The sequence below is a fragment of the Platichthys flesus genome, chromosome 16 (genome assembly GCF_949316205.1).
Source record: "Platichthys flesus chromosome 16, fPlaFle2.1, whole genome shotgun sequence".
Taxonomy (NCBI): Eukaryota; Metazoa; Chordata; class Actinopteri; order Pleuronectiformes; family Pleuronectidae; genus Platichthys; species Platichthys flesus.
Genome location: NC_084960.1, coordinates 4,154,914 through 4,182,530, shown reverse-complemented (window position 1 = coordinate 4,182,530; position 27,617 = coordinate 4,154,914). Strand labels below are relative to the sequence as shown.

The following is a 27,617-nucleotide window of genomic DNA, read 5'->3' as shown; positions in this document are numbered from 1 at the left end:
CCCGGTTTCATCCATCCATCCCACCCCCGCCGTCAAGCCAGCGACTCGCACCCACCACAGGCGCCGAGATTGGGCGAATAGCGAGCAAATACGTCCGCGTTTCACTACCCGCTCCCCCGCCGTCCTCCCCTCCTCACTCCCCGGCGCTGACAGCGGACAAGGCCGAGGTCGCAGCAGAGCAGGCCCGGCCGCCGAGGCTCGACCTGTCCACCCCACCTCCGCATCCTACCGCGCCTCGCCAGCAGTCCAGAACCCGGGTCCCCTCCGAACCGACCCTGGACAAGGTCGAGGGGAACAGAGATAGCAGGGAGCCCCGCACCACGACCACAACAACAACAACAGCTGCCAACATGAACCATCACCACACGCAGCAGCAGCAGCAGAAAGCCGGCGAGCAGCAGCTCAGTGAGCCGGAGGACATGGAGATGGAAGGTGAGTTCTGGTGCTACGAAGAATTAATGGGAAATTTACCCCGTTATCATGCAAAATTTCACAGCGGCGCGATAGTTTATTTGTGCAGGATGAGTCGCACTTTATAGTAAACACGAAGGCCCGAAGCTAGCCAGGATAGCCGGCTTGCATTCTGCTGATTGTGCGTCCGATGCAGCAGACTTGTGCGGAGCTGACCTCATTTTGCGTTATTAGCGAGCGGAGCTTGTGTTTCCCCTGCTCCAGTTCGTGTGCCCGTATCATCCCGTTGCGTGTACACGAGCCCGGGGGAATACATTTATCCACACGGCTGGAGATCAGCCCCCAGAAACCATTCATTCACCTCGGTCACTGTCTTTTCCTTTTGAGCGAACGGCTCAGGATTTAACTCAATAACAAGAAGGATCAGATGCAGTTTGCCAAATCATCGCCGCTTCCACATGCTCCCACTGGGCTGCAGGCCCGCGGATCGCCGAGCATCTAAATGTTTGCAGACAACGTGGTGGTTCCTGCAATTAACATGGATTCATCACTAGGTTAATTCATCTGGCTACTTTGACTTCACTGCAGGCTTTGGGGTAGATTTAGCCAGTTACCGGTGTTTCTCACGAAAGTTAGCGACACGGTTAATAAAGCAACAAGCTCCCCTTAGTAAAATAACGTTTTAATACAGTGTCAGTAGCTGGTCCACATGCTAACTTTACTCCATCCTCTCAGAATTGTGCGTTTTTGCATCGTGTCTGATTGGCGTGTAAATTAAACGTGGGGCCTGCACGCCAGCCACTACCTCCGGGGGGGAACCTGCTAGTGTGGCTGCTTGAATGCGAAGCTGGTTAATGTGGCTTTGGTGTGAAGTGACTCGGCTGGAAGGAGAGACGCGTCTCCTTTACCCCACAGTTAGCGGGTAAAAAACACGACGAACCCCGCTAGAAGGAGGCAGCTAATTGCAAACTGGCGAATTAGCTCCTTTGCGTGCGTTCGCTGACTAGCATGCTAGCTAGCCGATCGGCTAATGCTCACGGAGGGGGTGTGTAAGCGTTCCAAAATGGTGGCTTGTATTTTGCAACGTCCGATTGGGCTTCTGCACGAATGCTGGGCCCCGAACGTCTGCTTCGCGTAATTTCATCATTTCCCACTCGTCTCTAACGGCGATGCAACGCGCTTCACCTCGGTGAGGTTTTGCTCTTTGCGTTCATTCCCGCATGTTCCGTGGTTCTTGTGATCCCAGCTAACGTTAGCCAATAACGGCCCACATACGATGGTGTGTAGCTAGTGGCTAGATAGCAACGTAGCTAATGCTAACGCAGATGCGTCAATCCCGGATTTGCTAAATTGACCGTTGGGGAGGACGAGCTGAGGGATTCACCTGCTGATCACCGCAAACCCTGCACGATGACTGGATCACACGATGGTCCGGCTGTGTGTTACTTTTGTGTTGTTGACGTTTGACAGCGTGTAACGTGAGCCGTGTGGCAGTGCTGGAAAGTAACGGTAGTCGCCGCTGCGGTAGCAGGGCCCCGAGCCAGGGGCAGCGCGGGGATTTGCTGCTTCATTGTATGGAGAAGCAAACGGCATGGAGCTCGCCATTTTTAATGATCTGTGTTTTTGTTTGTTCCGATGTGCGGTCGAGGGGAGGGGGGGCTCTTCCTGCTGATGTTCACCGCCGAGCACACGCAGGACCTCCGCGCTGCGTGTGTGTTTTTGTTCAGTTTGTGCTAATGTCAACTTTCGAGGAGGCAGCGCTGCTGGGAGCCCTCAGCATCACTGCGTCATTCACTCCCAGGGATCCCAGTGTCCGTCCACACGCGCCTTGTTGCTTGTTGTTCCGCCGCACATAATAGGGCTTATCTTATCTAATGACAAGAGGCCATTAGGGAGAAAGGGCTCCAGATGGCATTTGCACATTTGCACTCGTTCGTCTTTTGAGTACTTGTTTCCCCAGCAGCAGGTGCACTCAGCAGACTTCCTCACACAGGATTTGCAGGCTCATGCCTCTTGGGTTCTCTCCCAGTTCACTGCAGCCTCGCAAGGACAGTGGGATCAAGTTGATATGTCCAACTTTGTCTTAGTGCTGATAGAAACACATGCGTCACAGCTCCTTATTCCTTAGGGGGCCCACATGCTGTTTGGCTTAACCATCATCTGCACATTATATACTAATAGAAGAGGGCTTAAATCTATTATGAAAGTTTTTTGGTGATTTTCAAGCCACAGTTTCAATTAGGGATATTTGCACTTGTTGATATATTGATATAGAAACACTGTGGATGTTGTCTGATGCATGAAACAGCATTTCACCCTCTCGGCACCATCACTGTAACAGGATCAGCTGTGCTCTGACCACCATGTTGTTGTTGGTTAAACACATCTGTGTTGGTGTCTCTGGTTGCCCAGCTTTAATTTTGTCTGATTGGACAGTGATTGAAACTTTTATTTGCTATTTCAGTCCTTGGCTGTGGATTTGGGAAGATTTTAAGACTTTAGAATCCCTTCTCAGTCATTGTAGCTTAACAGACAAACTCTGTCTGTGCCTTTTTTTATCAACAGGTAATGCTGTAGTGCAGCCACTGGAGGGATTCAGATCAGTTGCTGTGAAATCATTTCAATTTAGGGCTTTTTGGACAAATATGAATTCCTACATTGCCCTTTATGCAGATGCCTGTGACTAATGGTTGTACAAACTTACAGATTTTCAAGTTGGGCCAGCGCAGTAGGTGGGAAAAGAAGTTGTCGAGGAGTTGAGTGACAGGTCCCATTAGCAGGGTGTAATCCACTTGGGGAAACAAGGTCAGTCTCCTAGAGGACTCGATCAGTAACGTTACCCGGAGGCACCGCTGTGCATGTAAGCTTCGAGGAAGATGAGGAGCAGATGCGTATGAAACACAGTGTAAGAGACAGGTTACCACAGCAGCACATTAGCAGACGTGCCTGCGTATTCACATCGTTGCCGACGCAGCTCTGGGGTCTGTTTTTCTTTTTTGTAGCATCATTGTCATCATCTCAGCATCCAGGCAGTTTTCACTCGCTCCTAGAAGTCTGCCTTACACTCCCCCGGTTCTTTCATCAGATTGTTTTGATCGACGTGACTGTGCATCGAGTCGTCTCATTATCCAGCCCGCATAATTGTTGTCGTCTGCGCGCTCGTGTGTGTTTTTGTTTGAGCGATGACTTGCCGCTTAATCCTGTATTGTGTCCATAATTACCCAGCCTACTGTAATGTAGCACGGTCTTTGTTGCGTGCACACACACAAATTCTCTTTTTGCACACGGACACACGGACGGGGGAAGAAGACGTGTCATGCTGTCTCATCAGGGTTTTCCCAGTAACAATGCAGAGTATAAAGACGGAGGGGTCCAATCTTTAGTTGATGCTGTTTTTATTCTATGGTTTAAACTATTGTCAGAATGGTCAGTCTCTTCTGCTCTTAAGTGGACACTTGTATTCAAAGAAACTGAGCAAAATAATCTCACATCATATTTCCTTCCTCTACACAACCAAAGAATTGAAAATCTTACTTTCTTAATACAGAATCGACATGTTACGTTTAATAGTGTAGAAGATCGTGTTTTGTGTGCTTTTATTTGCTTGTTGCGTTCGTTCAATGAGGGGGAATTGGTGTTGATGTGTTAAACCTTATTTGAACTTTTGGTCCCGTTGTTTCTGACTGAGCAGATAGCAAGGCAGTGTCTGTAGAAAGGGAGGAGGTCTCTTTACTGTTATCTCCACTAGAAGCTTTATATAATGTCTTAACGTTTTGTCTCATTTTATAGCTGGGGACACAGACGATCCTCCAAGACTGCCAGCCAACCCTGTGATCAATGGTAACGTGGCCATGCCAGACGGACACAACAACACAGAGGACGACATGGAAGACGGTGTGTAGGATGGGCATGAATGGAACTTTGCTTGATCTGTTAAACAAAATTATCCTAAGTAGTGATCCATTTGGCATAATCCTGCAAATGGCTCGATTTAATTGGCTTTGAAGTTATAAGCCACACGTTTGGGTGTGAAATCACTGCTATCTAAAGCTGTTTTTATATTCACCATCTAATCTAAGCCCCCATTAACCTGTATAATCGTTCCCCCTCTCCCCTCGTCTCTGTACAGACACTAGCTGGCGGTCAGAGGCGACTTTCCGCTTTGTGGTCGAACGTTTCAGCCGCCTGAGCGAGTCGGTGCTCAGCCCGTCCTGCTTTGTCCGGAACCTTCCATGGAAGATAATGGTGATGCCGCGCTTCTATCCAGACCGGCCACACCAGAAGAGCGTGGGCTTCTTCCTACAGTGTAACGCAGAGTCCGACTCAACGTAGGTGTCTTGGTCGAGCAGGGGGGGGGGGGGGGGGTCGAGTAGATTTAGGCAGACAACGATTTTTGTTGGTCTTGGTTTCTTATTTTTTACAGATGCATTAACTTACAGGGCTGGTAATTGATCTCCTAGCATGATGTTGTGCCATCATGCGTCAGTGTTTTGATAGTTTATTGTATGATTTGCAGATCTTTGTTCTCATTAGAACATCAAACATCAAATCATCCTCCAGTTTGTCTTCTTCATGCCAGAATGTCTTATGAGTTTGTCTGCTGCTCATTTACAAAGCTATAACCAGTGTGTCAGTAGTTTAGAACATGATTTCCTGCAGCTCCTTCAAAATTGCTATTACGCTCTTCTTGGTGTCTAACCTTGCTGGTGTCTTTAACGCGTGTACATTTGACAGAAAAAGTCAACTGCTCTTCTAAGCTCCCTGGTTTTGCTTACTTACTGTAATCTTATTTGCTCCTTTTCCTTCCTGATGTAGTTTTGGCCAAAACACTGAAATGTTAGATGCAGACATCACCGCATGTCCCAGGTGATCTCTATTCAATTTATAATGCAATTTGCAAAAGCACCTGCCTGCACCAATGATGAAGGAATTTTAAAATATGACTAAAATCCTTGTTATCTTGCAATTTTCTGACATTCTTTCATGCTTTTTTTTTTTTATAATTTGTGTACTATGTTAACTGGCCTTCTAAGCTCAGATCACAGAAGTTCACTGACATTGTGTTGTAGCCTGCACAATTTTCTACAATTGCTAATTTAATAATTGCACCAAAATTCACACACCTTGAGCTACATATACCATTTAAATTCAATGGAAAGGCAGTTGTTTATGAGTGAACATGACATATTTGATTTACTGTCTTGTGGATGCTGTTCTTGGTGTTCCAGGTCGTGGTCTTGCCATGCGCAGGCCATGTTGAAGATCATCAACTACAAAGACGATGAGAAGTCTTTCAGCCGCAGGATCAGTCACCTGTTCTTCCACAAAGAGAATGACTGGGGCTTCTCCAACTTCATGTCCTGGAGTGTAAGTACAGAAACAGACAGAACTGGAAGGCAGAAACGAACCACCAAAATTCTTATTCTTCACAGACTGGTAGAGAAGACACTCAGAAGATTCTGCAAAAACGTAATTTTTATTTATTGAATAAAGTAGGCTGTGCTGTAAGAGCTGTTTAATTTCTGTGCAACAAAATACCACCTGCACATGTGTATCTGTTGGTCTTTGTCTTAAGTTAGTTTATGATATTAAGCTATTGCCTGTTTTAGCTTATACCTTTTCCTACTGATATGAATGTGTTTGGTGATTGTGCGTTTCAGGATGTGACCGATCCAGAGAGGGGCTTCGTCGATGACGACAAAGTCACCTTTGAAGTTTACGTCCAGGCAGATGCACCACACGGAGTGGCGTATGTAGCTTCTCATTCTCTCTGGACTGGGTTTCATTCTCTCTATTTTGGTTTTTATGATGCATTACCCTAAAATCATCTTTCTCTCTATGAACAGCTGGGACTCTAAGAAACACACAGGCTATGTTGGACTGAAGAACCAGGGAGCGACTTGCTACATGAACAGCCTGCTACAGACACTCTTCTTCACCAACCAACTACGACGGGTATGCTTTTATCTTTGTGTATCTTATCAGTGTATGAGGTTGGTAGGTATATTATAGTGATCAATATGTCTGTAATCATTTGTTTCTGGAGCTGAACTCGAAAACCAATTTGAGTTTGTCATGAGCAATGTTTCCTCTAGTACTCGTTCAGCAGTGGAGACAAACGTTTGTTCCCCCTCACCAATAATCATTTAGTTATTTCGATGTTAATGGAAAGTGCTTTCACCATACATTCTAAAGTGATTCAAACAAACTTCAAGAACTCTGAGCTTACGCTGCAAAATGTGCATCACGGAAACCCTGATGAAACTTATTTGATATCAATCAGGTAGTGAAATTGTGACTATTTAGGGTTTCACTGGGTGGACATGTCTTCTGATGACTCTAGTTTTTAGATTTTGATATGTTGCGTCATTATGCTGAAGTAAATGTTCTGAAATTCTGAATTCACTGTGTACGGAGATTCTCATCCTGCATTTATTGTCTGTGTGTGCTCTGCATGCTGTATGATCTACCAATAAGTAGAAGTTCTAACAGTAACTTCCTTGTGAATATTACCTTTTAAAAAAAACGCCTTTTGGACTAAACCTGGTTTGAATCCTTGCAGGCGGTGTACATGATGCCCACAGAGGGAGACGACTCGTCCAAGAGTGTCCCCCTTGCATTGCAGAGGGTTTTCTACGAGCTGCAACACAGCGACAAACCCGTCGGCACCAAGAAACTCACCAAGTCTTTTGGGTAGGTCAGACTCTTTTAAATAGTCGGTAAATCAAGAGTATAATAAGATGTTAACACCAGTAAATAGTGTCTTTTGGCTTGTGGTGCTTTTATATTTTCTTATGCTCAAAACATCACATATTGTTATGTCTGCTCAATATAAAAGAAGCATCCTCCGCAAGGCAAACCTGTCATTTTAGAAAAGCTGATCTTTGTTTGTGTCAGTGAATATTACAAATGTTGGATGTTAACTGTAGGTGGAATGGAAAGAGGAATAACAATGAAACAAATGCTGCACTGATGGTTGTTGCTTTGATGCTTTGATGCTTTCTTCCTGGTTGTATTTAAACTATTTTCAGTTATGTTGTTCTTGTATCTAACTCCTTGCTTTTGTTTATATGAAGATGGGAAACACTAGATAGCTTCATGCAACATGATGTGCAGGAGCTGTGCAGAGTGGTGAGTCCTTTCATTGTGTCTTGGAGAATGTGTACATTTATGTGGGCTGAATACCTGACGTGCTACAGCGTCTGCATGTGTCTCTTCCAGCTCCTGGACAATGTGGAGAATAAAATGAAAGGAACTTGTGTTGAGGGAACCATCCCCAAGCTCTTCAGAGGAAAGATGGTGGTATGTTTCCTCCTCTTCTCCCTCCTCCTCATGCTTTCAGTCACCTTTGTGTATTTATGAGAAGCGTTATCAAGATACTGTTCAAAGAGGCAGATGTATTTGTTGAAGATAGAGGCTTTTGCACACACATAAAATAAAGTGGTCTGTCCTAACACTGGCTGTTGCCTGGAACAAGGTCAGCTGTTGATGTAACCTCTTAAGAAAAGGAGGAGGGTGAATCAAGAAGTGGTCCTCCTTAGAAATCATGTTTGTTATTCTCTAGCTGAGTCATTGTCTGATCCCTGTGTGTGTCTTTGTTCTCGCTCTGCAGTCATATATCCAGTGTAAACATGTGGACTACCGGTCAGAGCGGATAGAGGACTACTATGACATCCAACTAAGCATTAAAGGAAAGAAGAACAGTGAGTAGCAGCGTTGACGCAGCGTCTTGGCTGATCTGGCACTTTGCCATCATTAGCATCACGGTTGTTTCCCCGAGTCTCATCAGTCATCTCTGCTTTTTCCCCCCCAGTCTTTGAGTCGTTCAAAGATTATGTTGCGACCGAACAGTTAGACGGAGACAACAAATACGACGCAGGAGAGCATGGCCTGCAGGTGAGGCTTCACACTGACTGGGTCTACATTATTTATGTTGTTTGTTCCTTTTTATCAAGTCATTTTTTGTTTGTGATATCTAAATTGGATTGTAAAATATGTTGAAGCCAATATTTATTGTCATTATACAGTAAAGCAGGGCCCTGATGACAAGGTGCAATATGAATTTGAGACAGTCAGTACGTGCTCATGAATCAACATAAATATGCCTTAAGAGCTGGAAACGATATCTATCTTCATGTTATTTAGTGTTTAGATCTAAAGTCAGATCCTAACCAATTGTAAAGTGTTAAGACATTGCAATAATAACAGAAAGACCTGGATAGAGTTGAAGTCTCAACAATTGCATCTAAGACCGATGAACTTGATTAACGCTGACCTTGTGGTTCAAGCATGAATATAAATGAGCCGTCTGGATCAGATACCTGACATGTTTGTGTTTTGCTCTGCAGGAAGCAGAAAAAGGAGTGAAGTTCCTCACTTTCCCTCCGATCCTTCATCTGCAGCTGATGAGGTTCATGTATGACCCACAGACCGACCAGAACATCAAGATCAATGACAGGTAACAGATCCGGCCTTGTGGTCAACGTGTCAGACTTTTTGAAGTGTGGATGCACAAAGGCTAATAACTGCAAGGCAGTAATTTTAGTCATGCTCACACACAAACAGGCCTGATTAAAGTAGATCAGCCCCACTCACACTCACTCAGTGCGTCAGTCGCTTCGTGCTGGTAACATCATTTAGAGAAGGTCTGGTCCATATTAACACGGGTTAAAGGAGAGGAGTATTTTCGGAAATGGTGCTCGAGTCTTCAATCTCTGAACAGCATGCACTGACCTTCTGCACCGAGTGACTGAGAAAGTGAGTCACTTAGTGTTTCCTGTGGGACGTGTAATGCATTGTGGAGGCTAATGGTGTTTTAACAATCCACCAGGATAATGACACTTTGAGCCAGTCATCTAGAATAGAACATTTTCCTCTGGCCTCTCCCACAAGCCTTGAGCCATCTGTATGACGCTGCCACAGTCCTACGTCCTCTCCTACATATATTTGTTTCATTGTGTTAACAGTTGGCCCTTCTCTTTCCATCCTCTTTAATTCTACCCATCAATTCTTTTTATCTATATTTATTCCCCGTTAACCCTTTTCTCCCATTTCCCCCTGCCGGTCTTTCTTTCCTTTCCAATCTCCCCTCTCTCTCTCCATCCTATCACTCTTCATCTCAATCTCTCTTCACATCCATCCTCTCCGCCTCCCCTTCTCCCTCTTTCTCCTCAATAGGTTTGAGTTTCCAGATCAGTTACCTCTGGATGAGTTCCTTCAGAAGACGGACTCTAAGGACCCGGCCAACTACATCCTGCATGCAGTGCTGGTCCACAGCGGGGACAACCATGGTGGGCACTACGTCGTCTATCTTAATCCCAAAGGAGACGGCAAAGTGAGCGTCAAGGAACCAATCGTGAGGACAATTTTTTTTTTATACACCTTTCACCCAAAAATCTGTGGGGTTTAATGGGGTAGATGTGATTTATACCATCTAGATAGCTGTGACTTTGAAAAGCACTGGCCTGTTTTTGTCTTTATAAGGAGTCTAGTATTCCACAGGTGTTCAACTTATGCAGTTGACACTGTTGACTACACTGTTCTGCTGCAGAGCATTGTAGACAGCTGTAGACAGCTGCAGAGCATTGTAGACATTCAACAGGAGCTACTAAAGTTAATTGGTCTAACAATGACACCATTATCAGGACTGCTAAGAGCTATAGTTACTATTTGCCCAAAGATCATTCTATTAAATGAGCAGGACATGAGATGAGCGAGATGTTTAAAACCAGGGTACGACTCAGATTCACCTAAAGAAAACCAGCTACAGAAAACACAACGCCTTTCAGGAACTAAATGTATAAAAGAAAAGAGTTCAGCTTCGTTTGCTGACATCTTGTCTCCTCTGTCGTCTGTTTTTCACACGCAATGTTAGAACTGTAAATTTGAAGGTGTTGCAAAACAGCACTTACACACCCTCAGCCACTCCCACTCACCTGCTATACTCCTGACTCGCACATTTATTAGTGCATTGCAGTGTTGTCTATAAACAAGGTGGACTGGTTGAGCATCCGTGTGCAAATTATTCCAGCATTCCATTTAAAGAGTCACAGGATGGAACATTTGTTTAGATATTATAATTTAAGTTGAGGGAAGGGTAAATTAATGAAGGGATTATTTGTGTCAGGCTGGATTGAAAGCATATCAGGACGATCTCATGTAAACGTTTGTCTTAACTCACTCTGGTTTTCTCTTTTCCTCACATCCCCTCCTCCGGCGACAACCTCCCTTTCTGCCCTACTTTTGCCCCGTCTCCTCTGCCCTCCCCCCTCTCTCATACTTGACCTCCTCCTCCTTCACAACCCCCTGCCCCCTCTTGTCTATCATTCTCTCTGTCTGCAGTGGTGCAAGTTTGACGATGACGTGGTGTCACGATGCACCAAGGAGGAAGCCATAGAACACAACTATGGCGGACACGATGATGACCTCTCAGTGCGCCACTGCACCAACGCCTACATGTTGGTCTACATCCGAGAGTCAAAGCTCAGTAAGTGACACATTCCCTCAACATGTTTATGAGGGATGTGGGAAAATGAAATCTGTTTCCACTTTGTCATCTGATGACTGACTTCTCCACGATGATTGTCGCAGTGGCTGTAAACACAAATCGATTAAACCTGGTCCTACCCTGTGATTTTAGGTGAGGTGCTCTCGCCGATGACTGACGTGGACATCCCCCAGCAGCTGGTGGAGCGTCTGCAGGAGGAGAAAAGGGTCGAGGCCCAGAAGAGGAAGGAGCGTCAGGAGGCCCACCTCTACATGCAGGTCCAGGTAGGGAACCAGGCGCCTCAACACTTTTAGAAATGACTAGAAACCTGCCATTTTTGTGTTTCACTAAAGCTTTACACATTGGACGGAGCCAGTGGGAAATCAAAGCTTTGTTGTGCTTTGACAGGTAGAAAATTTATGATTAGCAGTGATTCAGAGTGTGAACGCAGCAAAACCCTTAAAGTATGTAGGGGTGCAGGACTGCTAAGAAACTGCGATAGGACATCATCTGTTAAAAGTTTTTGCCTCTTTGAAGATTATTTGACATTTTATTACATCACTTGGTGCTAATTTCTTTCATTGCTTGTCTCTGGTAATGGGGGGGAAATGTTAGAAAGAGGATGCGTGTTCACTTTCAATATGCATTTTGTGCTTTACCATGTGGAATTGTATGTCACAAAATGTGTCACCAAGACTGTTGTTGTCACCTTGTTAACAAATCACTGCATCAAGTAACTGACATTGTTCCTGTAGTTTAAAAAAGTGTGTGGTGTTAAAATAGTTACATGAGAAGCGTAGACTAAACAGAACGTTAACAGTCAATGTCGTGTATGTTGTTGACAGCCAGGCACAAACACGTGCTCTAGTTCCACAGTGTGTGCTTACAACATTTATTAGTCACGTCTTAATTTTTTTTTCTTGCCCCATCTGAGTCTATATCTTGTGTATTGGCCAATAACAAGTCAGATCACATATTTAAATTAATTTGTTTTCTGTTTGCTCATATTTTAAGCTTTTGATTCTCTCCCTCATCACGCTTCACTTCTTAATGAAGTCTAAAGTGCCGGTGACTAAGGCTGTTTTTTTCCTGTGCTCCTCCCCCTCCGTGGCAGATGGTGACAGAAGACCAGTTCTGTGGTCATCAGGGCAACGACATGTACGACGAGGAGAAAGTCAAGTACACCGTCTTCAAGGTCCTGAAGAGCTCCACGCTGCAGGAGTTTGTCCAGAACCTCTCCCAGACAATGGTGAGGGACTCCAGCATTTGATGAAATATTACTGAACCCCAAACCCACTCGCTGCTCTTTGTATTCATCCTACTTCAGCGGTCTCATTAAATATAATGTGCTGCCTGTCTGAGAGGCAAATCCTGTCTGAATGTTTGCTCTCGAGCGACATCGACATTAGAATAAAAACGGTTGGCTAGATTCTCACACATTGATGTGCTGCAGGGTTTCCCACAGGACCAGATGAGGCTGTGGCCCATGCAGGCCCGGAGCAATGGAACCAAGCGACCTGCCATGCTCGACTACGAGGCCGACTGCAACAAGTCGGTAAGTGTTCGTGTCCCAGGGGCTGTTTTGGTTTTGTACTAAAGTGCATTTTTCGTTGTCTCACCCTGATCCTAGTTAAAATGAAATGGCATTTAAAATATTTTCCTGTCTGTATTTCAGATGATCGACTTAAGCGACAACGAGAACCCCTGGACAATATTTCTAGAGACGGTGGATCCGGAGATGGCCGCCAGCGGGGCCACGTTACCCAAGTTTGATAAAGACCGTAAGTTCGACAGATCAACCGCCATCCTGCTCAGTGTTTCACGTTTTCTGTTACTTTCCTTTGTAATAATAATGTGATGTTGAAAAAGTTCTAGTTTGAGCCAATGACAGGACAAAATAACAAATGATTCATTCGTTAAACTGACAAAGTGACAACATTCAGTTTGTGTTGCACAGACACATTGAAACCTGAAATACTTGAAATGCCGCTTCACAGCATGAACAGTTTTATTTCTGAATATTCTTCCTGACCTCTATTGTTAACCTGTTTGTATCTTAAGTCACATTTTCCCTGTATTTTTTTTTTAGATGATGTCATGTTATTCTTGAAGATGTATGACCCCAAAACCAGAAGCTTAAATTATTGTGGACATATCTACACACCTATATCCTGCAAAATAAGTAAGTAGCAGTAACGTCCAGGTCTAATTTAAGCTGAACACTTTGTCACTCTATAAGAGTTTATGTAATAGAAACATTGAGTCCACTGTTAAAAATGTGTTGAACTAAAAGATTAAATTGTGTTTGTGCTGCTCTTTCCTCTGTGTAACCAGGAGACCTACTGCCAGTCATGTGTGAGAGAGCAGGTTTTCAGCAGGAAACAAGCCTTATCCTCTATGAGGTGAGCTATTTATGTTCCACTCACTTCTTGGCAGAGTTCTGTCTCTTTTCTCACTTGTTCTACCTCCTCACCCGCTCCCTCAGTCTTCACATTCCCAGGCTCCTCTATCCAACACTCTTCTTCTCACACTTTCCTGTTTTGTAGCTCTGCATGTTTACATCGCATCTTGTGTATTTCCATATGTCTTCACTATTTGTCTGTCTACATTTCCCATGCTCACTTTTTTTTATTTTTTTACAGGAAGTAAAGCCCAATCTAACGGAGCGGATACAGGACTATGATGTCTCTCTTGACAAAGCCCTGGACGAGCTCATGGATGGGGACATCATTGTCTTCCAGAAGTAAGACTTGTTTTTGTCTGTGCATGCCACTCTATCAACACTTTTTTTACATAAAGGTTACGTGTACATATAAAGCACAGCAGAAAGGCAAACTCCTCTACTGTCAATCGGGATTCTCCAATTTTTGGCGGATTTACCCACATTTAATAAAACCTGCGTATACTTACTTGTCTTTTCCTGTCAACAACCTACACTCTGTATCTTGATTCACTAATTTTTTCCACTTTCCTCCGATCACACAGGGACGACCCAGAGAACGACAGCAGCGAGCTGCCTACAGCCAAGGACTATTTCCGGGATCTGTACCACCGGGTGGACGTCATTTTCTGCGACAAGACCATCCACAACGACCCAGGCTTCGTGGTCACACTGTCCAACCGCATGAACTACTTTCAGGTATGGTCCCTCCCAGTACTGTCCCTGAGTGCTGACTGACCAGGAAGAAATCTGACAGGGCCCTGGTGACTTCTGCTTTTGGTAACGTTTGTGTTGTGTGTTTGTCAGGTGGCCAAGACGGTAGCGCAGAGGTTGAACACAGATCCAATGCTGCTGCAGTTCTTCAAGTCACAGGGGTAGGAGGCTTCGCTCATCCACACACACACAGATGATAATTATGTCAAATATTTGAAAACGACTTGAAAACAAATTAAATGTAGAAACCTCTTCATGTATTATGCTAAAGTCAAGGATTTTTAGAAATGAAAGAGTAGTTTATAAAAAGTAGAAGACACAAGAGGGAGGTTGACTTCTTGCCTTTTCCAAAATGACTGATTACAGATTTGCAGTTCAGTCATTATTCCTGTTTAAAAAGAGTAAGAGATTATATATTAGAATATTTAGTTTTCTCAGGAAGACATTGTGAAATTTACTTTATGATGATGAATCTTATGGTTTGTTTGATAAAGACACGTGTGTCATCGTTCTCACAGCTTGTGCAATGTTTGCTTTCAATTTGATAACTTGCAGTTGTTGTTAGAAATGTTGCGTAACCTGTCCCCCCCACCTGTCTTTGTTGTTTTCCTTACTCCTCCCACTCCGGCTCCTTCCTCTCCACCTGTCTCCCTTCTTCTTCTCCTCCTCCTCTTCTCTCCTCCTCTCTGTATATCCTCGTCCTTGCCTCTTGTTTACCTCCCTTTACCTCTGTCCACTTTTTGTCCTCTTCCTTTTTTATTCCTCCTCCTCTTCTTTCTTTTCCACCCATTCCCTTTTCCCCATCATCCTGCTTTCCTCCCCTTCATCCTCCTCCCCCCCTGCCTGGTGGTGTGGTGGCCAGGTACAGGGACGGTCCAGGGAATCCTCTCAGACACAACTATGAGGGAACGCTGCGGGACCTGCTGCAATTCTTCAAGCCTAGACAGCCCAAGAAACTCTACTACCAGCAGGTGGGAACGTTTGCCAACGCTCGGCCTTCTGGGTGTTTTTTTTGGGGTCCTTTCTCCGCTTATGACAATGTTTTTGAAAGTATAGTTTGGCTGCATTTGTTAAAAGACGTCTGTCAAAGTTTCAAGCTTTTTCGAACATTTCAAAAGGATAATTTAAATGTTCAGACCTTCTGTTAAATTCTCTCGTGTGATGAGGTGCAGATTGATTTAATTCAGTCATCATACACTGTACAAGAAGTATAAACAATATAACCTATAAAGTGAAAACATCTTTGTATTAAATGGTGTATGAACAGGCTCGGGTAAAAGCAAAAATATTTATATATGCCTGCTTATACTTAAAAAAACCATCCATAATTCATTGTAACCTTCAAAAATTGGCTTTGTAAGTAATTCTTTAAAAAAGAAAATTATACTTTTATTCATATTGACATTGAAAACAAACTCAAAATATGAACCTGACTGTAAAACATGTGTTGAAATCTGCGACATGAAAACACGTTTTTGCTCATTACAAAAACATATGAATCGTCTCTGTAACGTCTCTCTCTCTCTCTCCGCTCTCTCTTGCTTGTCCACAGTTGAAGATGAAGATCACAGACTTTGAGAACAGGAGGAGTTTTAAATCCATATGGCTCAACACCGCGTTCAGAGAGGAGGTAACACAGACGCCCACTTTCAACAGCGACACGATGCGTTTCCTCTCAGTTGACATGTTATGTGTGATTCTGGTAGACTGTTGAAATGTGAGCGTGTGTGTGTTTGCTGCAGGAGATCACCCTCTACCCTGACAAACATGGCTGCGTGCGGGACCTTTTGGAAGAATGTAAAAAAGCAGTGGAGCTCTCCGAAAAGGGCTCCGACAAGCTCAGGTATGTGTTTTAATGTGCATGACTGTAAAGTGTTAGACAACGGGCCCTGAAGTAAAGAAACACTTTCCAAAGGGTTGAGCCTCAGACAGAGATCTCAACTCTTATCCGCTCCTTTTCAGATCTACAGTGTTTTATGAATGAAACTCTTTGGATCTCGTCGTCACTCAAGGTTTAGTTTGAACTACAAGTTGTGAACCTTTTAATATATTCTGCCAAAGTTATCGTGTAAAATATTTCCCAGGACATTCAGACCTTGATGAATGTGATTTCACTGAAAACCCCTCCGTCAGAAATGTACAGTATCATCTCATTTTTGTGTAAAGCTGCTATATTTAGCAACACTGGGACTTTTAGGTCTCTCGTCATAATTTTGCTGCACTAATTTATATTACCCTGTATTTTAATGTGATTTTTACGCTCTGCAAATCATTCTTTGTGAAGCTGCTGTAGAGTATTAACGCTGCCTGTCTCTCTGTGCCCCCCCCCTTCCCTCAGGCTGTTAGAGATAGTAAGCTATAAAATCATCGGGGTTCACCAGGAGGACGAGCTGCTAGAATGTTTATCTCCGGCTGCCAGCCGCACCTTCAGAATAGAGGTGAGTGTGTATGTGAGGCGTTTCCTGTGTCTGTCCCACTCTCCTCTTTAAGTTGTATTTTTAGCCATTTTTCCTCCTTTCATCGCTCTGCACCTCTCAACCCTTCAGTCTGACACTGACGGGCTTTTTATAACTTTATTTACACAAGCGGCCACTTTGCAGCCAGCGTTCGGCCCCTTCAAAGTAATACGCTTCACATATGAAAGATTTACTGAGCTGAAGGGGCCGAGCACCTCTGGCTGAACCTTTTCCAGTCTGTTGCTTCTGAACTGCACCTGACAGTGATGTGGAGTTGTACCGACCACACCCCGAGTGCAACTCTGCATCACTGCAGCACAGTTAGAGCGTCGGCCACTGGAGGTCAGCAGAAACCACAGTTTGGCTGAACACGCACTGTGAAACCTGTTGTGAGCTTCTTCTCTTGACCCTCGCCTCTCTCTCTCATTTCCTTCCCCCTCTTCAGGAGCTTCCTATGGACCAGGTGGACTTGGACAAGGACAGTGAAATGTTAATCCCGGTCGCTCACTTCCACAAAGAGGTCTTTGGGACCTTTGGGATTCCCTTCTTGCTCAAGATCAGACAGGTGCCGGTGCTTATATGTTTTTAACGTAATGTGTTGCTCACCTGTTTCCCAAACTCACACTGTTGGTTCCCCCCCCCCCCCCCCCCCCCTCACCCCACAGGGCGAGTCTTTTCGGGACGTGATGAGGAGGATCCAGACCATGCTTGACATCCAGGAGAAAGAATTTGAGAAGGTAAGACTTCACCTCACAGCACCAATTTGAATGCATTCTAATAGTTTTCTGCTGAATATTTAGCTTTTTGTTTTCCACCACACAGTGTTAAGCTGGAAGTTAAAGTGTCTTTATGTGTTTGTGTTTTGTCTCAGTTCAAGTTTGCGATTGTGATGATGGGCCGGCATCAGTACATCACTGAAGACGAGTACGAGGTCAACCTGAAGGACTTTGAACAGCCAGGTATTTACTGCAGCTCTGTGGGCGGCTGGCCAGGCACCTACTGCTGGTTTTACTGCTACTGCACTGATGGCAGGGACTTCATGTGATGTATATAAAGTGTAGAAATAAATCAGCCACATCCCTCATTTATGCAGGAAACACACGTAGGCGTCAGAGAACTTAACTGATAAGCTGCTCATTCACTTTGACTCGGCTGAAATCATGCGTCCAGTAGACGTGAGGCAGAGCGCGTCTTTTCATGCAGCAGCGGACGGTGCAGCCTGTAATCGTGTTTCACCAACACTCAAGTGTGTTAATGTGAAGGAGGAGACGGAGGCTGCTGTTGCACCTGGTGGTTGTTCATCTGCTTGTGGATCTTATTGAACCGTCTTCTTCTAACTAGTTAAGTTGTGCGTCCTGAAGATGAAATTGCGATTGTTGTCATAAAGGCCGATCCAACAGCACCAGGCACAAATGCAACTCCAGGCTGTGAGTCCGAAGTCAAACATGGCCACTGTGTTGGCTCGCTAGACAATGATGCCTTTTGGTTTCCCATCTCTGCCTCTTACATACAAGCTTGCCTCGAGTGAAGGCTGAAGTCATTCTCAATGCTGCCGCAACTAGAAATCTTAGTTCTATATAACAACTCAAAGATCATGCATCCTGACATCTTAAAAATGTAAACTCTGCTACTGCTGCTCAAACTGTCCCATGTGTCACGATCTCTGCTGTCGCACTTTTCCCGACGTTCCGTTGTGTAACCGTTTCTCCGCCGCGTCTCCTTCCTCGCAGGTAACATGTCCCAACCGCGCCCCTGGCTCGGGTTGGATCATTTCAACAAAGCTCCAAAGAGAGGTCGCTACACCTACCTGGAGAAAGCAATCAAGATCCACAACTAAAGCAGCCCGCCCCCTTCCTCTTTGTCCTCCTCATCCTCCTCCTGCTCCGCCTTCTTCCCTACCGTCTTTAACACACCATAACCACAGACTGTAACCAACCGTGTGCGAGAGACTTTGGGCGTGTGTGTGTGTGTGTGTGTGTATGCGTGCGTGCTCGTGTGTGTTTATCACTTTTAACACCCTGCCTGGACACCTACAGCTCTACACCGGCACTATGTCTTCAGCGAATCGGAACTTGCTGCAACTGACGGATTATTCTCCAGCCACAAAATAAACTGCACCAACCACCTCCCGACTGTTTATTTGGTTGTTTGTTTTAGTTTCTTTTCTTTCCTTCTTTTTTTTAATCGTCTCCGTCTCCGTTCGAGCCCGTTTGGTTGCTTTTCTTCCGGCTTCTCCACCTGTTGACTGCCTGCTTTTTTTGTTGCCTGTCTGGAAGTAGAGGAAATAGATTTTAATGATATAAGCGGAGAGGGGAGAGGAAGTGGAACATAGTGAGTTTGTGTGTGTGGAGGTGTGATATGATTTAAATAATATACACCCTCATGCGATGAACTTCTAGACTCAATGTTTTTCTTTTCTTTTCCTGATCCCACCTCACTCACAGGCTTTTTTTCCCGCTCCCCCCCCACACCATCAGTTTTTTTGGGGGGGGGGTTGTTTTTAAATAAAGACGTGTTTGAAGAGGCATCACGCTGCAGTGGGTAGAGTTTGATAAAAAGGATGTTTGCAAGGACTAACTGACAGTAAAAAAAAAAAAAAAAAAAATACAAAAAAGAGGGAGAGGTCCAAAGTTCATTCTGCGGAAGAATCTTTTTGCAAAAAAAAACCAACAAAAAAAACAACCCTGCTGCGATCTGACGTCCATCCCGAGGTTCACTAGTTGCCCTGATGTGGTTCTTTTTATTTCCTGCTCCCTTTTTTTTTTTTAGTGCTACAGAAACAAGTATTTCTAGGTTTAAACACACTTTCTATGTTACCGAGTTCGGTTGGAGGAAAAAAGTTCATTTTCTTTTTGTTTCTTTCTGCAGAGCTTGTATAATAACATAAGAAAATCCACAGCATCTGTTTGAAAAATAAATTGGGGGGAAAAACGAAAAAGGAGAAATTTGTCTGTATTTCATCTTGCACGTTGTTGGCACTTAACGTCAGAGGTTTCTCAGGACTGGAAAGAAAAAAATGTACACAATCGATTTGTTCAGCGACTTTAAATGAAAACACACACACGCAACAGACAACCTCCTCGGCTTCTTCTTTCCTTTGTTTTGTATTTTTTGTGGTGCAAAGGTGTTTCATGTCTTTCTCAGTCATTCCTCTGAACACACACAAGCAAGCTTCACCTTCTCCCCCCCACCCCCCTGCCCGTTCGTCACCCTTGGTCGAAACTGTCGCCCCCACGTGGTTGGGAGCAGTAACCGCGCTGTGCTTGGTAGGGAGCTGCAGACACTTAGAGCCCCACAGGTTTGAGGATTGTGTAGAGACAAAAAACCAGCATTGTAAGAAACACTTTAAGCCCTGCGAATTTATTTTCTCTCTGTTGGTTTTTCTTATTTTTTGGGTTTCTTTTAAAGCACAGATGGAATGCTCCCCTAATAGCGTATAGCTGGCTCTGTAAAGACAACATTTAAGAATTGTATATTTAAAAAATATGAACGTGTAAAATTTAAGAGAAACACACCTTTGTTGTTGGGTACAGAAGGAGCCAGGTGTTCATATTTCTTGTGTGTAGGTTTTTTCTTTTTCTTTATTTTGCGTTCCTGATGTACCATTGATGATTATGATTTTTTTTTGTTACATTTGGATTTTTTCTTTTCAAAACTAACTGCATTGGTTTTGTCTTGTTAAAAAAAAAAGTTCAGTACAAAGATGACCTGCAGAATCACACCTTAATTTGATCTTTTCCAGTTTAAAACTCCTCAGTGTAGCAGCAGTGTACGACAACTATTCCTGTATATTGCCTTTTTGCTGGAAAATGTATGTTGAATAAAATTTTCTATAAAAACAAAACCCCTATCGGCTGCTTGAAAACATGCTCACCAAGACCACGCCAACAGGTTTAGCAGGTGAAATCGTCACTGTCAACCTTTGCTAATTATTAAAAAAATCAAGTACAGCTCACTCAGTTGTATTTGTATGTATTAAGTCGTTAGATCAAAGTAATTTGACCTGATTATGGCGCCAGATAAAAAGGATAGAAGACTTCTATTATTTATTAGTATTTAGGGCCCAATACAGAAATGCTTCAATGGCAAATCTTGACTTCCAATCTGTGCAAGTAAGAATAAAACCATCGCTTCTCTACAAGAAGGCAAAACAAAGGAAAGGAAAAATCAGAAACGATATGAAATATCCATATGTCTACTTTTATTAGAGAAATAATGTCATAACAATAGTCCACTCTTCCTCAAGCAGTCAACGTGAAAGAAGTCACATCCTTCACAACAATATCCCTCCACTCTCGTTCTCACATTGTTATCGTATTTAGGAAGCAGAACGATTTTTTTAATAACAAAAAAAAAATCGTAAATTTATGCAGGAAGATCAAAAAAGCATTTTAAAGTGACAAATCTGGAAGATTTTCCCGTCCTGGTAGATTTGGCGACACCGGGTGTTGAAGACGGTAAATTTGAATTCAATCTTAAATGTGTAAATATTGCAATACTTTCATCCAAGTCACCGTTAGATTGGGACAAAAACCTTCCAGAGTTTCACTTTCCACGTGTCTTGATGAGCGGCTCCACCAACACTGACAGTCAATGAACACATCACATCATAACGTCATCTTCAGCTTTAACTCTGCTCTCGACATTCTAACAAAAACACGTGAACAAAGCGTGGTCCGGGGGTAAAGCTTCAAAGAATCGAAACACAAAGGGAAAAATGATATTTGCAGATGCCCAAAACTTCACGCTCGCTCAGATTGCCCCTCATCCCTTTAGAGTTATACAGGTTTATTAATGGCAGAAGAAAATCTGAATGCAACACAAGTGAGCCACATTTTATTCTTTGGAGTGTTACACTTCTGAGTCAAACTTGCAACAAAGCCACGTCAACGCAAATTTATTGTGCAATTACTGCAGGAGAGAAGTTGTGTTGGCTTGTTTTTACGCTGCTGTTGTTTAGTCAGAAGTCGTGACAATAGCTTCAAGTACACATCCGGACTGTGTGAGTCCTGAAGTACACGTGAAGTATTCGATAAAGTCTATGTACAAGCCTTCATTTTACCTGAGGTGGAAAAATAGAGAATGTTAAATGTTCTACTGGAAATGGGACAAAAAGGTAACGGCTCCCAAAGATAAAGGTGCATGGGGTGTGTTTGGTTTGCTCACCCGAGGTTTTTTAAAGTGACAGTGTGATCACTCCGAGTCTGGCTACTAATAATATGGTGCAATGTGAGAGACATTCATTGTAGATTTTTCTCATCCATAGAAATAAGCTGCAGCTGAGCTGTGAACTTCCGGTTTCATAGAAAAGAGAGAACACGGACAGACGGAGCAGGATGTCATTCCTTATTTCTGTGGGACCTTCTGCCACCTCGTCATTTGCAGCACTGCTTCTTGTGCACGTGCAGGATCCGGTTGCAGCGCGGGCATGTGTGGTACGCGTCCTTGAAGTTTTTCATGAAGAATGGAATCAGGCAGCAGCACAGGACTAACCTGAAACACACACACACAGATGTTAATGTCAGGTCTGAACGAGGCCGCACACAGCTCTAGTGGAACACACAAAAGTAATGGAGTGAAGAACGGTATCATCTACTACAGCATCATCATTTAACCAATTATGCAGCCTTGTCTGTATAGATACAGACGGATAGAGAGATGGATCCCAAGGGAAACGCACTATGAGGTAGATTCAAGGTTCTGTGCAGAGACATTAAAAACAACACAAATAAACGGGAACACGATCAAAAATATAAGTGATTAAAAAGGGAAAAATAAAAGATGTAAAGAGATTTAACGAGGTAAAAGAAATAAAACACCTTCCAGTTAAAGAACCTTAACTTCAAAAAGTTTTCAATCTGGTTTTAAAAAGCGTTTTTCCCCCTAAGACCAGTGCCTTGTACACGGTGACTGAAAGCTGCTCCCCCTGTGCACTGGGTTCCACCAGCAGACCAGTCCCCAGTGACCACTGGGCACTTACAGGCCTGCAGTGGATTAGCATGTCTTTTGAGGAGATTTAAAATCACTCCTGTCTCTTTCTGGCGGGCTGGTTTGGACTGGCTCAGTGTTTTTAGATTTGGTTCAAACTCTTTTTAAGCGTGGGGGTCTGTGCTCTGGTCCGGTCCCACTCACCCACAGCAGATGAAGAGTAAACACATCAGCCAGGCGTACGTCCCTGCCTTGTAGGTGACGTTGGTCATGACCTGCTGCTGACAGGAAGTGCAGGTGGTCATGCCGGCGTTCTCTCCCAGGTCAGTGTCATAGCTCACAAACTTTCTTCTGCCATCCCCGGCTTCGGGGCCCGCGGCCAGGCTGCCTCCCCCGCCGCTCGTGTACACTGAGGAGGAGACGGGAGGAAACAGGGAGTCAACATCGCTCCAGAGGAAACTGGTGTTCGAGGTGTGGGACGTGACCCGGTGACGTGAGGCGGGGGTTTACCTGGAGCGGCGACACTGGCCGACTGCGAGGTGGGAGGGGTGAAAGGTGAGTGCAGATGGTAAACCTTCACTCCATCGTTCTGACCCTCGGCTGGACCAGGAGAGAGAGACACAGAGGGAGGAGGGACAGACAATGAGCCAATCTGATGATGAGAGTGATGCAGATGGTTGTGTGTGTGTGTTTGGGACGGTGGGGCTCACCTGGTATCAAGTAGGGAGGGGGATTTGTCTTTCCTTCTACACTCATTGTGCTGCAGAGACAGAAACAGAGTGTGAGGACAGACGCTCGTCATTAGAAGAGACATGTCCAGGATCTTCCTCAGTGATAAATACACTGCTTCCTGCCTTCAGATGGAGCCAGAGTCCGACACAAGGAGCTTTAAAGGGTCTCACTTATTCAGGCCAAACCTAAGAATTATAAACTGCATAGTTCTCTTGTCTTTCACGCCTTGAGATTGTACTACTTCTACTTTGAGTCTTTTAATTAATGATTACGAGACATTTAAAACTGTTTTAAATTGCTTTTATCATTTGTTTTAAAATGTCCCACATAAATACAGGCTATTATTATTAGAATTTTTTTTTCAGCTGTCACTTCAAGAGTAAACCGTGAACCGTTAATTCTAAAGGAAATAAACTACAATCATAAACAGATCTAAAGAAAATATGAATTCTGTCTTTTCCCCCTGAAGAAGCTGCCACATCTCGACTCAGGTAAACATATCCTTAAATAAATCACGTAAAATGCTGAGTCAGTCTTATGCTTCCTGCTTCCTGCTCCGTCACCTATGTAATGCGTCCTCATGTGAATAAATACACCAGTGACTGAGCTGAAAAAGAATGTGAGCCATGAGGAAAAGAACTTTCAGAGGAACCACAAGAACCTCGCTGTGGAACCTGACATGAGATGAGCTCTCTTCCTGTGACAACAAACGATCAAACACCTGTGTGATGTGAAGTAAAGTAAACTCTGCTGTTCTCTCCTTTTTATTCCCTTTTTCCTTTCATACAGACAAATTAAATAACACATTATCACACACACACACACACACACACATTCATAATTCATCAACTCAGTCGTTCATTTCTTGGAGATTGAACCAAAACCCTTCACTTGTCTAATGTATAACATCATTGCAGCATAAGCATCTTAGACACACACACACACACACACACACACACACACACACACACACACACACACAGTCACACACACACCCATATGCTGGTGCAGGAATGCCACCGGGCTGCATGCTTCTTCTCCCAGTGTCACAGACTGAGGGTGTGTCTGTTCCTACTGGTGATGATCTCACACGTCGCAGCCTCACATCAATAAGTGTGAACTTGAAGTGGAGCCTGCTCCTCTACTGGAGAACATCCTGACATCGTGTTGTGTGAACGACCAGATTCATTTACACACCTGAGTGTTAATGTGACATGTGTCTCTGTTCTGGTAGATTCTGTGTAATCGTCTCTCTGATAAACTGGTTGGTCCGTTCCACTGAGCTGTCAACAGCTGGTGTGACTTTAACTGGAGAAACTGGGCGTGTTGGGGTTTAATCACAGAAGCTGTTTAATCTGTTGTTTCCAGCAGCTTCAAAGTCTGTTGATTTCCTTTTTCCTGACGAGTATGATTGTCTAAAATGTCCTTTTTCTTTCTTTGCATATTCAATAAGTGAAAAATTAAAGCTTGGAGAAGCGTTGCAGGTTCGTGTCATGGTGCTTTCAAGAGCTGTTCAAGGAAGAAAACCTAGAAAGAACTGAGATGAACAACGAGTGTCTGTGCTGAGGTTCCTGTCATCAGGCCGATGAGGCCGGGACTGGGTGCGGCTTCCGAAACATCCACGGGCCACATTACGCAGATACTTTAAAAGTCGGGGAAAGTTGGAAGCTGACAATTAAACCAACCCCTGAGGGGGCCGAGGCCCGTGACCTCAGCTCAGATGGGGACGGCTCTGCACGAAGTGGATTCGTGGGGAAGAAGTGGGCGGGGCTGAGGCTGAAGCTGTCAGGTGATTTCCAAGTGAGCGCTACAACGTGATGAGGTGAAGCAGGAGGATTTTTCATTTAGACACAGGTGTGGCCTCACTGTCACATCTGTGCCGGTCAAACCTGCCTCAGAGTGTGTGTGTGTGTGTGTGTGTGTGCGTTTGTGTGTGTGAGAGAGTCTTTAATCCTCACCTGACAGAGGAAAGATCATTTATTTTTAGCTATACTCGCGGAGCCAGGTCATTATTGGTCTTTTACCTCATATTATCATAACCATTAGTATTTATGTACTTCTTCCTGTATTTTGACAATTTAATTGTGATAATTTGTACTATTATTATTATTATTATTCAGATGAGTAAAAGAACCCAAATGATGACTTCGGTCACTGGGATTCTCGATGTGATGTCAGTTTTGTATCTGAGCCTCGACTCACTCAGAAAACAAAAGTTCATCTGCAATATTTTATGATCAGATTAAATATACTACAACATCATATTATTCGTACAAATATCAAAAGACTCACAACTTCGTTTGTGCATAGACTAATTGTGACAGAAGCATTAGAATGATCTACATTTGGAGCTCAGTTAATTTACAGGAAGTGTCGAGTCACTGACCCCTCACACTAGTTCTGCAACTTTTTCTTTCCACCTATCAAAATGTGAAACGCCTCAGGCAGAGGATATAACAGCTGGCCCTGTCACTCTCACCCCACCTTAGTTAGGTTTCACTCAAATTCTGCCGAATGCCAACAAGGACATGATTATAACTTTCAACTCTTCAGACACTAAATAATAGTCTTTTTCTGCCGAGGTCGATCCTGAGGTATTTATTCGATTCTGACTCGGGGGGGGGGGGGGGGGGAGTCTCACACACATTTAAACTCTTCTATGTGACCTGCTTCTGTAAAAGCTGACGTTCTTTTGAGATGATTAATGTAATAACTAAATTTCTTCTATTCACTGATCCTCCCAAGAAACTGCTCAGAGCTGAAAACCTCTGGACTGAGCAAAACATGGGCCTCTACATCACAGCAGCACAGAAAAACATGAGATCAGGTCTGTTCATGTTAAATGTATTAATTTGTGCTTAGAGTAAGTGGTTTAATTTGAATGAGTTCACAATAGACTGACCCATCGTCTTTAAAAACAAACTATATATAATATTTAAGTTGAAAGTGGTGAGTTTGAATGAATCACTGTTAACCCAGAGAAAGTCCATCAATGAAAATAAATAAAGCCAGATCTTTGTTTAAAGCCTCAAATTCAAACATCACAAATCAACCATCACCAAATGATTAAAAAATTGGAAAAATTAGGAAGAGTAAAGAACCAAATTGAAGATACTTCCTCTTTGGAATGTCTGGACTTACAATTAACTACAACAGAAAGCCAGAGATAAATATTAAACCCATAGGAGACAAATGATTATTCAGCTACAGGCTTTGTTTTGATGTTTCATCTCTAAAATTTATCGGTAAACATCCTTTTCCGCCACAACATCTAACTTGTTGTTGATTAGCATCTCAGATTATTGTGTCTGTGCAGAACAACTCGCGAATGGGAAGAAAACTTTCTATCTCTTTCATCGAACCTTTCTCTTTAGAGCAAGAGAGTTTAAAGTTGAAGTCATCCGTGTGAAATTAAATCCTCTCTCTCCTGATGTATGGTTATTTGTGATGGTCTTACCTTGGCGATGTGTCGGCGATGTGTTGACGATGTGTTGGCGGCTGTATTCAGAGACGTGTGTGGTTTGCTGCTGATGTAGATCCAGACTGCAGGTGAGAGATCCACCTGTATCACCTGCACCTCTCCCCGGACACACCCACGGCCACGGCCCCGCCCACACGCACAAAGACTGATGGAATGACTCACTCTCGGGTTTTAGGTGTTGCTACCAAACACAGAGGCGGCCTCCTCTCTAACCTGTTCTCTGTTTCTCTGAGATTACTGAGGGAGTGTGTGTGTCTCTGTGTCTCTGTGACTCGGTGATCATAAGTTTATTTTGTCCTGGAATGTGGCTGCATAGACGACGTAGAGGAACATAAGTTATACATGCTTACACACACACACAGAGACACACACACACACCTTTAACTCAAACCCACCTCCAAAATATGACAAGAATTCCGGTTCATCCTCCTGGACCGATTCAACTGACGTATTTTTTTCAATGCAATCCAATAAGATTTTATTTGTACGGCTGATCATGAAATGTCAATTTCTATTTTGCATTCTGGCTAATCGGTGCAGGAATTAAAAACTGCTAATTAAAAGCAAAATTTTGACATTTTGGTAAATATATATGATTACTTGGAACCAGGTCTTATCTGTCTGTTGAAAATAATGACGCTACGGCTGACACCCTGATGGAGAAACAGCTGGAAACCAACTAACTCTGATCAATAGAGATAAATAGTTTTACTTTGTTGGTTTAGTCTGTGCAAAAATACTAAAAACAAACAAACAAACAATATAAAAACAAGGTGTAGAAATTGGATAATGGCGGCACCAACCTTACACCTGTCCAACGGCCACCGATGAATAAACAAAGAGTGGGAAATGGGAGATAAAATGATAATTATCGCATTTTTATTATTCATCTATAGGAATATAACAATATATATATTAATATGAGGCTCGTAAAGTGTGTATTGTATAAGTATCATATATAATTAATCC

The 27,617-nt window shown here is 43.6% G+C and overlaps 2 protein-coding genes across 6 annotated transcripts; one reads left to right on the top strand and one right to left on the bottom strand.

The window, feature by feature from the left end:
- Positions 1-20,351, top strand: usp7 (ubiquitin specific peptidase 7 (herpes virus-associated)). 5 transcript variants are annotated; one of them, XM_062407696.1, is made up of 32 exons: positions 1-432; positions 4,201-4,305; positions 4,541-4,739; positions 5,227-5,277; positions 5,640-5,778; positions 6,072-6,160; positions 6,258-6,366; positions 6,974-7,104; positions 7,488-7,542; positions 7,633-7,713; positions 8,024-8,114; positions 8,225-8,307; positions 8,760-8,869; positions 9,589-9,766; positions 10,753-10,897; positions 11,051-11,181; positions 12,012-12,146; positions 12,351-12,452; positions 12,573-12,678; positions 12,987-13,079; positions 13,232-13,299; positions 13,540-13,640; positions 13,883-14,036; positions 14,145-14,212; positions 14,914-15,022; positions 15,604-15,681; positions 15,794-15,894; positions 16,390-16,489; positions 16,953-17,072; positions 17,173-17,244; positions 17,379-17,466; positions 18,238-20,351. In XM_062407696.1, exons 1-32 carry the CDS (start codon positions 351-353, stop codon positions 18,342-18,344), a joined length of 3,381 nt encoding a protein of 1,126 aa, XP_062263680.1. In that variant the 5' UTR covers positions 1-350; the 3' UTR covers positions 18,345-20,351. The 5 variants fall into 5 exon arrangements, with proteins under 5 accessions (XP_062263680.1, XP_062263681.1, XP_062263677.1 ...); XM_062407693.1 differs by having other exon boundaries at positions 198-432; positions 14,920-15,022; XM_062407695.1 differs by lacking the exon at positions 1-432 and adding an exon at positions 1,449-1,600.
- A 335-nt stretch (positions 20,352-20,686) lies between these two features.
- On the bottom strand, positions 20,687-26,740 carry si:ch211-157c3.4 (Lipopolysaccharide-induced tumor necrosis factor-alpha factor homolog-like). Its single transcript, XM_062407848.1, has 5 exons — positions 26,625-26,740; positions 23,146-23,195; positions 22,946-23,035; positions 22,640-22,844; positions 20,687-22,000 (listed from the first exon to the last, which is right to left on the bottom strand). Exons 2-5 carry the CDS (start codon positions 23,189-23,191, stop codon positions 21,883-21,885), a joined length of 459 nt encoding a protein of 152 aa, XP_062263832.1. The 5' UTR covers positions 23,192-23,195; positions 26,625-26,740; the 3' UTR covers positions 20,687-21,882.
- Between the last annotated feature and the right edge of the window lie 877 nt (positions 26,741-27,617).

Coding starts and splice junctions, on each gene's coding strand:
- usp7 (XM_062407696.1), top strand. CDS start 351: ATGAACCATCACCACACGCAGCAGCAGCAGCAGAAAGCCGGCGAGCAG. Junction 8,115..8,224: donor CATTAAAGGAAAGAAGAACA/GTGAGTAGCAGC, acceptor TTTCCCCCCCAG/TCTTTGAGTCGTTCAAAGAT. Junction 12,679..12,986: donor ACCCAAGTTTGATAAAGACC/GTAAGTTCGACA, acceptor TTTTTTTTTTAG/ATGATGTCATGTTATTCTTG.
- si:ch211-157c3.4 (XM_062407848.1), bottom strand. CDS start 23,191: ATGAGTGTAGAAGGAAAGACAAATCCCCCTCCCTACTTGATACCAG. Junction 23,036..23,145: donor CCCTCCCTACTTGATACCAG/GTGAGCCCCACC, acceptor CTCCTGGTCCAG/CCGAGGGTCAGAACGATGGA. Junction 22,845..22,945: donor GGCCAGTGTCGCCGCTCCAG/GTAAACCCCCGC, acceptor TCTCCTCCTCAG/TGTACACGAGCGGCGGGGGA.